General features: G+C 45.5%; 1 protein-coding gene across 1 annotated transcript in view; it reads left to right on the top strand.

The window, feature by feature from the left end:
• Positions 1-3,667: 3,667 nt before the first annotated feature.
• anln (anillin, actin binding protein) overlaps positions 3,668-14,444 on the top strand; it is a 38,421-nt gene continuing 27,644 nt past the window's right edge. Inside the window, exons 1-6 of the mRNA XM_072447339.1 lie at positions 3,668-3,811; positions 10,825-10,975; positions 11,609-11,998; positions 12,602-12,915; positions 14,023-14,079; positions 14,152-14,389. Coding sequence (XP_072303440.1) covers positions 3,794-3,811; positions 10,825-10,975; positions 11,609-11,998; positions 12,602-12,915; positions 14,023-14,079; positions 14,152-14,389 — 1,168 coding nt within the window. The 5' untranslated portion in view covers positions 3,668-3,793. The remainder of the gene's footprint in view (positions 3,812-10,824; positions 10,976-11,608; positions 11,999-12,601; positions 12,916-14,022; positions 14,080-14,151; positions 14,390-14,444) is intronic.

Raw genomic sequence — 14,444 nt, 5'->3', positions numbered from 1 at the left:
ACATACAGGGGGATGAGTCTGTCTACAGGAGGTGGTGGAGCTGCTGGTGTCCTGCTGCAGTAGTAACAACCTGGAGGCCACTCCCCTCAGGCAGGAGGCCACTCCCCTCAGACAGGAGGCCACTCCCCTCAGGCAGGAGGCCACTCCCCTCAGACAGGAGGCCACTCCCTTCAGACAGGAGGCCACTCTCCTCAGGCAGGAGGCCACTCCCCTCAGACAGGAGGCCACTCCCCTCAGGCAGGAGGCCACTCCCCTCAGGCAGGAGGCCACTCCCCTCAGACAGGAGGCCACTCCCCTCAGACAGGAGGCCACTCCCCTCAGGCAGGAGGCCACTCCCCTCAGGCAGGAGGCCACTCCCCTCAGACAGGAGGCCACTCCCCTCAGGCAGGAGGCCACTCCCCTCAGACAGGAGGCCACTCCCCTCAGGCAGGAGGCCACTCCCCTCAGGCAGGAGGCCACTCCCCTCAGGCAGGAGGCCACTCCCCTCAGGCAGGAGGCCACTCCCCTCAGGCAGGAGGCCACTCCCCTCAGACAGGAGGCCTCAGGCAGGAGGCCACTCCCCTCAGGCAGGAGGCCACTCCCCTCAGGCAGGAGGCCACTCCCCTCAGACAGGAGGCCACTCCCCTCAGACAGGAGGCCACTCCCCTCAGGCAGGAGGCCACTCCCCTCAGACAGGAGGCCTCAGGCAGGAGGCCACTCCCCTCAGGCAGGAGGCCACTCCCCTCAGGCAGGAGGCCACTCCCCTCAGACAGGAGGCCACTCCCCTCAGGCAGGAGGCCACTCCCCTCAGGCAGGAGGCCACTCCCCTCAGGCAGGAGGCCACTCCCCTCAGGCAGGAGGCTACGGTCCATCCGGACCAGAACTTCCTGCCATAAGAACAGTTTCTTTCCCTCTGCTGTTGGACTCATGAACACTTGTCACTTTAACTATAATCAACCAATACTATTCACGCACTGTTCACTTTCTGCACTATTTCAGAATCAGAAAAGATTTATTGCAATCAATTAACAACAATTTAACAAACATAAAAACTTGCTTTGGTGATTTGGTGCAACATAAAACAATGAACAATGATAAAATAACCTGTATAAGTCAAAACAATTAAACAATTAAAATCTGATATAGGATAAAAAAAGGCTATAAGTTAAAAAATAAGAATAAAAAAAGACTTACTATGTACACAAATGTACAGTTGAATTTACATATGTAGTGTAGAAAGTGAACAGTGCAGGGAGTGATTGATTAAATTGTAGTTAAAGTGTTCATGAGACCAACAGTCAATAGTCCAGAGTGAGAATGCATTTTTGTGTAAATATCTGTGTACATACATTCAGATTTTTATTTTTAACCTTATTTTATAAGTAAATCCTTAATTTATCTATGCCATGTTTGACTCTATAGATGTTGCTATCATTATCATTTTACTATTCATTGTTTTATTTTGCACCTAACACCGAGACACTAATTTAAAAATAAATGGCAATAAACCTGTTTCTGATTCTACAATGAGGCTGTGTACAAGAAGTTGTAATGAAAAGACCAAAATGAGAGATGTTTCTTGTCTTTGGTCGGTATACATTTTATATTTCTGTTGCGTTCGAGTTCAGAGACAGGAATCGGAATGAAACAAACTGAATTCCACTGTTGTCTTATGGTATATACAATAACAGATCCATGGGTTTGAGCTGATCATGGTGTGAGACAGTCAGGTCAGTGAGACAGTCAGGTCAGGGAGACAGTCAGGTCAGTGAGACAGTCAGGTCAGTGAGACAGTCAGGTTAGTGAGACAGTCAGGTCAGTGAGACAGTCAGGTCAGGGAGACAGTCAGGTTAGTGAGACAGTCAGGTCAGTGAGACAGTCAGGTCAGTGAGACAGTCAGGTTAGTGAGACAGTCAGGTCAGTGAGACAGTCAGGTCAGTGAGACAGTCAGGTTAGTGAGACAGTCAGGTTAGTGAGACAGTCAGGTCAGGGAGACAGTCAGGTCAGTGAGACAGTCAGGTTAGTGAGACAGTCAGGTCAGTGAGACAGTCAGGTCAGGGAGACAGTCAGGTCAGTGAGACAGTCAGGTCAGTGAGACAGTCAGGTCAGTGAGACAGTCAGGTCAGTGAGACAGTCAGGTCAGGGAGACAGTCAGGTTAGTGAGACAGTCAGGTCAGTGAGACAGTCAGGTCAGTGAGACAGTCAGGTTAGTGAGACAGTCAGGTCAGTGAGACAGTCAGGTCAGTGAGACAGTCAGGTCAGTGAGACAGTCAGGTTAGTGAGACAGTCAGGTCAGGGAGACAGTCAGGTCAGTGAGACAGTCAGGTTAGTGAGACAGTCAGGTCAGTGAGACAGTCAGGTTAGTGAGACAGTCAGGTCAGTGAGACAGTCAGGTTAGTGAGACAGTCAGGTCAGTGAGACAGTCAGGTCAGGGAGACAGTCAGGTTAGTGAGACAGTCAGGTCAGTGAGACAGTCAGGTCAGTGAGACAGTCAGGTTAGTGAGACAGTCAGGTCAGTGAGACAGTCAGGTCAGTGAGACAGTCAGGTTAGTGAGACAGTCAGGTCAGGGAGACAGTCAGGTCAGTGAGACAGTCAGGTCAGTGAGACAGTCAGGTTAGTGAGACAGTCAGGTCAGTGAGACAGTCAGGTCAGGGAGACAGTCAGGTTAGTGAGACAGTCAGGTCAGTGAGACAGTCAGGTCAGTGAGACAGTCAGGTTAGTGAGACAGTCAGGTCAGTGAGACAGTCAGGTCAGTGAGACAGTCAGGTTAGTGAGACAGTCAGGTTAGTGAGACAGTCAGGTCAGGGAGACAGTCAGGTCAGTGAGACAGTCAGGTTAGTGAGACAGTCAGGTCAGTGAGACAGTCAGGTTAGTGAGACAGTCAGGTTAGTGAGACAGTCAGGTCAGGGAGACAGTCAGGTCAGTGAGACAGTCAGGTTAGTGAGACAGTCAGGTTAGTGAGACAGTCAGGTCAGGGAGACAGTCAGGTCAGTGAGACAGTCAGGTTAGTGAGACAGTCAGGTCAGTGAGACAGTCAGATCAGGGAGACAGTCAGGTCAGGGAGACAGTCAGGTTAGTGAGACAGTCAGGTTAGTGAGACAGTCAGGTCAGTGAGACAGTCAGGTCAGGGAGACAGTCAGGTCAGTGAGACAGTCAGGTTAGTGAGACAGTCAGGTCAGTGAGACAGTCAGGTCAGTGAGACAGTCAGGTTAGTGAGACAGTCAGGTCAGTGAGACAGTCAGGTCAGGGAGACAGTCAGGTCAGGGAGACAGTCAGGTTAGTGAGACAGTCAGGTTAGTGAGACAGTCAGGTCAGTGAGACAGTCAGGTCAGTGAGACAGTCAGGTCAGGGAGACAGTCAGGTCAGGGAGACAGTCAGGTTAGTGAGACAGTCAGGTTAGTGAGACAGTCAGGTCAGTGAGACAGTCAGGTCAGTGAGACAGTCAGGTCAGGGAGACAGTCAGGTTAGTGAGACAGTTTAACCGCCTCTACAAAAGCAGAAGTGTCACATTTTCCAAACCGCCCCTCTGACATTTAAAGCCCCAACCCTCGTCTCTGATTGGCTCCGTCTACTTCCGGTCGATCAGTTGGCGCCTGCGCAGTAGCTGCAGCGCTGAAATTCAAATTTTGAACTGACGTTGTTGTGCGCAGCACGAGCCAGAGCCAGAGAAGAGCCGCAGAGGAGCCAGAGAAGCGCCAGAGAAGAGCCGAACACGAGCGAACACGGCCCGGGACAGCACTTTTGACGCACGTTATCCTGTACTAGACTTGTAATATACCGAGATTTGGAAACATCGGTGCTACGGTGTCCGACATGGATCCGTTTACTGAGGTGAGTTTGCGCATGAAGCAGAGATATGACCAAAGTCTGAATTATTGTATGTTTTCAGCTAATCAAATGCACCATATCAACGTGTTTGTTTGTGGATACTGTTATAAATGTCATGTGATTTTGTTGTTGTAGCATAAATTACATGTTTAAAGTTAATAATGCGTAGTCAACAGCTAAAAGACGTGACACGTGTTCGCCAACGATATATCTTTGTTTTGCTCTAACTTAAGCTTACTTGTCAAAATATCATAATTATTTTGTCTATGTTTTTAGCTGTATTTCTCGTGGTTTTACTTGAGCAGGCCATTTCATTCATTATTAATTCATTTTATAGAAAGAACTAATTCAAACTGTGCCTTTTTTTATTTAGTCATTCATTCATTTTTTGTCCTTTTATCCCATGTTGAACCTTTTTCCAATTAAAAAAAACCTGACCGTCCACTTTTTAAATTATTATTATAATTTAATTTGTATATTAGCTATGTATTTTTGTTTCAGAGTATTACATGAGCAATCTATGGCATTCATCATTATTTTATTTAATAAGAAGAACAAACGCAAACACACAGAGCCTTTTTCTAAGCATATATGTATTTGTCATTCCTTTACTTCCTTAAGTCTTTCTCCTTTTTTTGCTTCTCACTTGGATTTTGTCCAGCCTTTTTGCCTGATTCATAGTTTTGCCCCTATAAGTCGATGTGAGCTCTGAGTGCTCGTACCACAGCCGGTAGAATTCAAATTTGAAACGTGCTAAATAACCGTAGGCAGGAGTGGCTCATGACTTGGGAATGCAGTAAAAAAAACACACAGTGATTGACTTGAGGTTTTCCAGCCGGAGCGTTGCTGCTGTTGGAATGTGTTTGGACTTGCAGCTAACGCACAGCACTATTCACCAGGTCATGTGACTGTGAGGGCCAAATGTGGACAGAAAGGTCACGAGAAGGAAAAGGGCAGGGCAGAACAAAACACATGTCGTTATCTATTTTAGACCAGGCGTGCTGTGTCTGACCAGGACGTGCAAAGACGACACAATGACTGAGCTTTCTGTGCAGCTCTAGAGTCACATGGGCGTTCTCTTTCTGCAGCTCTAGACGTTCTCTTTCTGTGCAGCTCTAGAGTCACATGGGCGTTCTCTTTCTGCAGCTCTAGACGTTCTCTTTCTGCAGCTCTTAATTCACATGGGCGTTCTCTTTCTGCAGCTCTAAACGTTCTCTTTCTGTGCAGCTCTAGATTCACATGGACGTTCTCTTTCTGCAGCTCTAGACGTTCTTTCTGTGCAACTCTAGATTCACATGGACGTTCTCTTTCTGCAGCTCTAGACTCACATGGACGTTCTCTTTCTGCAGCTCTAGACTCACATGGACAATCTTTCTGCAGCTCTAGACTCACATGGACGTTCTCTTTCTGCAGCTCTAGACGTTCTCTTTCTGTGCAGCTCTAGATCCACATGGACGTTCTCTTTCTGCAGCTCTAGATTCACATGGACGTTCTCTTTCTGCAGCTCTAGGGTCACATGGACGTTCTCTTTCTGCAGCTCTAGACGTTCTCTTTCTGCAGCTCTTAATTCACATGGGCGTTCTCTTTCTGCAGCTCTAGACGTTCTCTTTCTGTGCAGCTCTAGATTCACATGGACGTTCTCTTTCTGCAGCTCTAGACTCACATGGACGTTCTTTCTGCAGCTCTAGATTCACATGGACGTTCTTTCTGCAGCTCTAGATTCACATGGACGTTCTTTCTGCAGCTCTAGACTCACATGGACGTTCTCTTTCTGCAGCTCTAGACGTTCTCTTTCTGTGCAGCTCTAGATTCACATGGACGTTCTTTCTGCAGCTCTAGACTCACATGGACGTTCTCTTTCTGCAGCTCTAGACGTTCTTTCTGTGCAGCTCTAGATTCACATGGACGTTCTCTTTCTGCAGCTCTAGACGTTCTTTCTGTGCAACTCTAGATTCACATGGACGTTCCCTTTTATGCAGCTCTAGACTCACATGGACGTTCTCTTTCTGCAGCTCTAGACGTTCTTTCTGTGCAACTCTAGATTCACATGGACGTTCTCTTTCTGCAGCTCTAGACTCACATGGACGTTCTCTTTCTGCAGCTCTAGACTCACATGGACAATCTTTCTGCAGCTCTAGACTCACATGGGCGTTCTCTTTCTGCAGCTCTAGACGTTCTCTTTCTGTGCAGCTCTAGATTCACATGGACGTTCTCTTTCTGCAGCTCTAGACGTTCTTTCTGTGCAACTCTAGATTCACATGGACGTTCTCTTTCTGCAGCTCTAGACTCACATGGACGTTCTCTTTCTGCAGCTCTAGACTCACATGGACAATCTTTCTGCAGCTCTAGACTCACATGGACGTTCTCTTTCTGCAGCTCTAGACGTTCTCTTTCTGTGCAGCTCTAGATCCACAAGGACGTTCTCTTTCTGCAGCTCTAGAGTCACATGGGCGTTCTCTCTCTGCAGCTCTAGATTCACATGGACGTTCTTTCTGCAGCTCTAGGGTCACATGGACGTTCTCTTTCTGCAGCTCTAGACGTTCTCTTTCTGCAGCTCTTAATTCACATGGGCGTTCTCTTTCTGCAGCTCTAGACATTCTCTTTCTGTGCAGCTCTAGATTCACATGGACATTCTCTTTCTGCAGCTCTAGACTCACATGGACGTTCTTTCTGCAGCTCTAGATTCACATGGACGTTCTTTCTGCAGCTCTAGACTCACATGGACGTTCTCTTTCTGCAGCTCTAGACGTTCTCTTTCTGTGCAGCTCTAGACTCACATGGGCGTTCTCTTTCTGCAGCTCTAGACGTTCTCTTTCTGTGCAGCTCTAGATTCACATGGACGTTCTCTTTCTGCAGCTCTAGACGTTCTTTCTGTGCAACTCTAGATTCACATGGACGTTCTCTTTCTGCAGCTCTAGACTCACATGGACGTTCTCTTTCTGCAGCTCTAGACGTTCTTTCTGTGCAACTCTAGATTCACATGGACGTTCTCTTTCTGCAGCTCTAGACTCACATGGACGTTCTCTTTCTGCAGCTCTAGACTCACATGGACAATCTTTCTGCAGCTCTAGACTCACATGGACGTTCTCTTTCTGCAGCTCTAGACGTTCTCTTTCTGTGCAGCTCTAGATCCACATGGACGTTCTTTCTGCAGCTCTAGAGTCACATGGGCGTTCTCTCTCTGCAGCTCTAGATTCACATGGACGTTCTCTTTCTGCAGCTCTAGATTCACAGGGACGTTCTCTTTCTGCAGCTCTAGACGTTCTCTTTCTGCAGCTCTTAATTCACATGGGCGTTCTCTTTCTGCAGCTCTAGACGTTCTCTTTCTGTGCAGCTCTAGATTCACATGGACGTTCTCTTTCTGCAGCTCTAGACTCGCATGGACGTTCTTTCTGCAGCTCTAGATTCATATGGACGTTCTTTCTGCAGCTCTAGACTCACATGGACGTTCTCTTTCTGCAGCTCTAGACGTTCTCTTTCTGTGCAGCTCTAGATTCACATGGACGTTCTCTTTCTGCAGCTCTAGACGTTCTTTCTGTGCAACTCTAGATTCACATGGACGTTCTCTTTCTGCAGCTCTAGACGTTCTTTCTGTGCAACTCTAGATTCACATGGACATTCTCTTTCTGCAGCTCTAGACTCACATGGACGTTCTCTTTCTGCAGCTCTAGACGTTCTCTTTCTGTGCAGCTCTAGATCCACATGGACGTTCTCTTTCTGCAGCTCTAGAGTCACATGGGCGTTCTCTCTCTGCAGCTCTAGAGTCACATGGGCGTTCTCTCTCTGCAGCTCTAGATTCACAGGGACGTTCTCTTTCTGCAGCTCTAGATTCACATGGACGTTCTCTTTCTGCAGCTCTAGGGTCACATGGACGTTCTCTTTCTGCAGCTCTAGATTCACATGGACGCTCTCTTTCTGCGGCTCTAGACTCACATGGACGTTCTCTTTCTGCGGCTCTAGAGTCACATGGACGTTCTCTTTCTGCAGTTCTAGAGTCACATGGACGTTCTCTTTCTGCAGTTCTAGAGTCACATGGACGTTCTCTTTCTGCAGCTCTAGAGTCACATGGGCGTTCTCTTTCTGCCGCTCTAGAGTCACATGGGCGTGAATATCAAGTATATAGTTTGTAGTGAAAAATGAAAGAAGTGAAGTAGTAAACCTTGGTATAAAGGTGTCCAGTTATAATTTTCTGCACTTTTGTAATTAATTTTACAGACATTTTAAACTTCCTATAATCTGTTATCGGTCTTTTTCCTCTGTATCAATGACATTTCCCCTTGTGTGGACAATAATGGAATATCTTATCTTATTGTCTGATAAGTAAACCTCAACTGCAGTGACCACACTAAAGTGAACCTTTTTAACCTAACACAAATAAGACACTTCTGTTAAATTAATATAATATAGTCTTATCATTTTTGGGGGAAAAGATGTTCTTTTCAGTCAGTATTGCCCTCCTCTCATTATAAAACATTTTTATCCAGAGAAAGGGCCGTGTGAGGCACTATCTGACAACTTGGATTGTTCAAGAGCGGTTCCTTTTTCTGTTAAAAAGTTTCTCTAAAGTTGCTCTAGTGACCTAATAATATACATGTGTGACTAATATATATACATGTGATACTAGTGATGACCTAATATACATGTGATACTAGTGATGACCTGATATACATGTGATACTAGTGATGACCTAATATACATGTGATACTAGTGATGACCTGATATACATGTGATACTAGTGATGACCTAATATACATGTGATACTAGTGATGACCTAATATACATGTGATACTAGTGATGACCTAATATACATGTGATACTAGTGATGACCTGATATACATGTGATACTAGTGATGACCTGATATACATGTGATACTAGTGATGACCTAATATACATGTGATACTAGTGATGACCTGATATACATGTGATACTAGTGATGACCTGATATACATGTGATACTAGTGATGACCTGATATACATGTGATACTAGTGATGACCTGATATACATGTGATACTAGTGATGACCTGATATACATGTGATACTAGTGATGACCTAATATACATGTGATACTAGTGATGACCTGATATACATGTGATACTAGTGATGACCTGATATACATGTGATACTAGTGATGACCTGATATACATGTGATACTAGTGATGACCTGATATACATGTGATACTAGTGATGACCTGATATACATGTGATACTAGTGATGACCTGATATACATGTGATACTAGTGATGACCTGATATACATGTGATACTAGTGATGACCTGATATACATGTGATACTAGTGATGACCTGATATACATGTGATACTAGTGATGACCTGATATACATGTGATACTAGTGATGACCTAATATACATGTGATACTAGTGATGACCTAATATACATGTGATACTAGTGATGACCTGATATACATGTGATACTAGTGATGACCTGATATACATGTGATACTAGTGATGACCTGATATACATGTGATACTAGTGATGACCTGATATACATGTGATACTAGTGATGACCTAATATACATGTGATACTAGTGATGACAGAGCCGTGCTCCTGAAACTGCGGCTCTGCAGCCACGGCCTTTTTTTACAGGAACTTGTTGGATATGTTTACTTAACCAATGCAAAAAGAAGAAGTTTTTCAGTTTTTGATACTTTATTACAGATTGCATATACAAAAGCATGAGAGGAAGTTGCTAACAGTAGATTATTTGAATATGAATGTGTTTAATCCATTCCCATTGTTCAGAAAAGTTTCCCCGTCTAATAATGTGACAACAACAGTGTAGTTTTAGAAACCCATTTTTTATATGTGAACAAAGTCACAAAGCACTACTACTACAAGCACTACTACTACAAGCACTACTACTACAAGCACTACTACTACAAGCACTACTACTGCAAGCACTACTACAAGCACTACTACAAGCACTACTACTGCAAGCACTACTACAAGCACTACTACTGCAAGCACTACTACAAGCACTACTACTACAAGCACTACTACAAGCACTACTACTACTGCACACTACAAGCACCACTACTACACACTACAAGCACCACTACTACACACTACAAGCACCACTACTACACACTACAAGCACCACTACTACACACTACAAGCACCACTACTACACACTACAAGCACCACTACTACAAGCACTACTACTACAAGCACTACTACTACTACACACTACAAGCACCACTACTACACACTACAAGCACCACTACTACACACTACAAGCACCACTACTACAAGCACTACTACTACAAGCACCACTACTACGCACTACAAGCACTACTGCAAGCAGTACTACAAGCACCACTACTACACACAAGCACCACTACTACACACAAGCACCACTACTACACACAAGCACCACTACTACACACAAGCACCACTACTACACACAAGCACCACTACTACACACAAGCACCACTACTACACACAAGCACCACTACTACACACAAGCACCACTACTACACACAAGCACCACTACTACACACAAGCACCACTACTACACACTACAAGAACCACTACTACACACTACAAGAACCACTACTACACACAAGCACCACTACTACACACAAGCACCACTACTACACACAAGCACCACTACTACACACTACAAGAACCACTACTACACACAAGCACCACTACTACACACTACAAGAACCACTACTACACACTACAAGCACCACTACACACTACTACTACTACTGCAAGCACTACTACAAGCACTACGACACACTACTACAAGCACTGCTGGTATTATCAATTGGGATGTGACAAAATCAAAGTTTGCCAATTGTGAGAAGAAAATCTGACGTTAAGAGAAGATCAGATTATTGACAGTATCACATGAACAGAAATGTATTGGATGTAAACTTCATTAAGAATACAGTGTGACTTGTATGATCTCAGTACATTTGGTTCCTCCGCGCTGGATAAACTGCTTTGTTCGTGCTCCGTGGAAATAACACACTTCTTCTTCTGCTGCAGAAAATGTTGGAGCGGACCAGGGCTCGCCGGGAGAACCTGCAGAAGAAACTGGCAGAAAGACCAAACGCCGCAAACCGACAAATGGTGAAACGCCCCAGAGAACCACTGACGGAGACCAACAGCTTCATATGTGAGCCGTCCATCAATAAAGGTATCATCCAACGGCAAACCATCTCATGAAGGACGACTTTTTAGTTTGCAAAGGGAAATGGAGACAACTGGAGGCAATAGTGAAGAAGAAACGTGTTTTATTTCAATTTGGGATTTGCCACAGAAAATATGAAAAATCACTGGTTTTGGGAAGTGAAGAGCCTGAAGACACTTACAATATACAAAATAATATTATAAACACTTTCATTTGCGTTTATATTTGACTAAATAATAGCTTTCTGAACTGTATATAATAAATATAGATTTAATTCGCCCTTCACTACAAATTTTACAGTTTGAGGCTAGAAAATAGTATTGTTTCATTGTACAAACTGACTTTTCGGCCCTGGACATTCAAAACAGTAACTTATTTTCTGTCATAAAGACTTAAACCCATTAGCTTTGAACTCTATCGGTTAATCTAAATATGCCAAACTAAATATGATATCTTTTGAAAGGGTGAAAAGTCCTCAAATGTTACATACAGTATAAGAAGACGCTTGTCTATTCTCTCACTTATGTGCCTACTTGTGCATTGTAACACTGAAATTTCCCCTCTGTGTGGACTAATAAAGGCTTATCTTATCTCAAATGTGTTTAATTGACGTGTCTCTTTCATCTCCTCATCATTCAGTCCCACAGGCTCCCAAGCCCTCTCCATCCAAGCGGAAATGCTCCGGAGAAGACCTGCACCCCGCCCGAGTGGACGAGGAGAACCAGCGGCCGCAATCGTTGACCCCGTCGCTCCAGGACCCTCCCACAGACCAGAAACCCCCCACGGGCCCCGCCAGCATCAGGACCACCCCCTCTACAGAGAGAACTGCTCGGCCTAACGTCCCGGCCCACGTGGAGAGGAGAGCGGAGGCTGAAGCGAACAGCAGAGAGGAGGACAAGATGGAGGTCGCCGCTTCAGTGCGTCAGAGCAGGAACGAGGAGGAGGCGGAGGAGGACGGGCCCTCTGCGGCGGGCATGAGGTCCCGTCTGCAGATGCTGGCAAAGCAGAGGAAGGGCTGGGAGACGGGCGGTAAGAGCAGCAGCAGCAGTAGTACACACACGAGTTTATATTTCATTCTAGGGCTGAGCAAAGTGAACCGATTATTGAAATAGTTGACGGCTAATTTGGTTGTCTAATAGTTGTTATCTGGACTACACAGATCTCAAAACCTGTGGTTGATCAGAGAAGACGCTTTATAATTCAGACAGAGCAGGGATTGCATTAAAAACACACAGTGAACATGTGTTTTTAATGTTGGAGAAGATTAACCATCACGTTTTCATCAGGATGTCCTCAGGTGCACTTGACACTACTTCCAGCACTTTAGCTTGTAACGTCTTGTCTTGTCATTTAGCAGATTAAACAACATTGACTAGCTCTAAACGAATGGATAAGTGCTACAGAGCGCCCCCTGTCACAGAGCGCCCCCTGTCACAGAGCGCCCCCTGTCACAGAGCGCCCCCTGTCACAGAGCGCCCCCTGTCACAGAGCGCCCCCTGTCACAGAGCGCCTCCTGTCACATGACCCTCCTTCTTTCATGACTGTCCATAATCAGAAGCCCTCATTTCTTTGTCAGTCTTTCTTGTATCTTTCTCCGTCTCTTTACTCATGGCCTCGGCTTTACCTTTGCAGATCCAGCGGTGGTCCCAGACTGCGCCCCCCTCTCCATGCTGAAGCGACAGCCTGACGCGCCCCCGAGCCCCGCCCCCTCCTCTGGGACTCCAGTGGGACGCAAAGGCAGGCTGGCCAACCTGGCAGCCACCATCTGCTCCTGGGAGGACGACCTGAGCCACGCCGCCGTCCCCAAACCCAGCGCTCCAGAGAAACCACCCGCTGCCCACAGAGAGGCGACCGGAGCTAACAGGGCGAACTGCAGCGTGAAGCCTGCCACGCCTGTGGTGACCAGCTCTGCCCCTCAAGACAAGTCCATGACCAGATCTAACCAGGTAGCTGTGTGAATGACGACGCCAGCAAAGACCACTGTTTGCTTTTATAAGAAGGACCAAATAAGTAGTAGTAATTATAAGTAGGGCCACTATAAAAGTTGTCATGAAATGTATTTGGTAATTTGAATCTAACTGTAAACCAGGCATGTCCAAACTGTGGCCCTCAGACCAATGTTTGTTGTCCCTCCAACAACGAGTTGGTCCAAACAACAAAAAGTTGTACTTTTTACTGTAAAATTTGAATAATTCAAGCATTAGTTATTCCAACCTAATATTCTACAAGTCTTATTAAAGGTGTGGAGGCTCATCGACGCAATGTGAAATGCTAAATTTGGAACGATTCACTTTGTCATTCGATAAATTCGACATTGTCGGGTTGTGTAAGATTCAAAATGTGGCTCTCTGTGTGAAACGTTTGGACCCCCTGCTGTAAATGCACCTGCTGTAAACGCACCTGCTGTAAACGCACCTGCTGTAAACGCACCTGCTGTAAACGCACCTGCTGTAAACGCACCTGCTGTAAACGCATGCCAAGTGCCGAGATAAGGGGCCATTACTAAATAAAAATGGTTCAAAAAGAATAACCAGTTTTTTCGCCTCCAAAATGTGTATAAGGCGACTTATTATATTTAAAGAAAAAGGAAAAGACATGAGGCCAATTTCTGTAGTTTATAGTTCATCTTCCTTTTACATATAAATACACTAGTTTCTAGTACTTTTCTGTATAAATAGTGCTGTTGTCTTGTGAGCACAGTCTGGGGCTGATATTTCATAGTTTTGAGAGATTTTGATAGGGCCACGCCCTTATTAGTTGACTAAAGACACGCTCTACCGAGATCAATAAGGCGACTACAGGCCTAAACACGGCAAAATAAAATGTAACTAGTGACACTCTGGTTCATTACATTTAATAAAGCCAGGCATGTTTCATATTTTTTAATTATTATATTATTATTATTTAGCTGATGTCTACAACTTTTAAATTACACTGGTTTCATTGTTTAGTTAATTTACAACTACTATTGATACAACATGACGTGAAATGTGTGCTAGTGTCATTATTTAACCAATAATAAGTCAATAAGGCATTTTCTGTCCCTTTTTCAGTCCATTGTAAACTCTCCAGTGAAATCCAGCCGTGTGACCCCGCCCAGCCCCAGCCGTGTGACCCCGCCCAGCCCCAGCCGTGTGACCCCGCCCAGCCCCAGCCGTGTGACCCCGCCCAGCCCTCAAAAGACCCCAGCACCAGCCGCTCCAGCATCAGCTCAGAGTCCTCAGAAGATCTCCAGGCAGGAGCTGTCCTACACCTCCAGTCCACAGAAGGAGCACCCCAAACCTGTTCCCCAGAGCCCCCTGAAGACCCCGCTCCCCTCCAGACTGATGGGGGTCGTGCCCAGTCCACACAAACCAGACATCCGGGCCAAACCTGCTGATCTGAGCTCCAGTTATCAGGAGAAGAGCACTGGAACTCCCAGTAAGTCAGAAAGACAAATGAGGATCTGTTAGTTTTCTGCTCTGTTCTATCCACT

The sequence above is a fragment of the Eucyclogobius newberryi genome, unplaced genomic scaffold, assembly GCF_026437365.1.
Source record: "Eucyclogobius newberryi isolate DKJ021-1_F unplaced genomic scaffold, fEucNew1.0.hap1 SCAF_16, whole genome shotgun sequence".
NCBI classification, from domain to species: Eukaryota; Metazoa; Chordata; class Actinopteri; order Gobiiformes; family Gobiidae; genus Eucyclogobius; species Eucyclogobius newberryi.
This window is presented reverse-complemented; position numbering and strand designations above follow the sequence as displayed.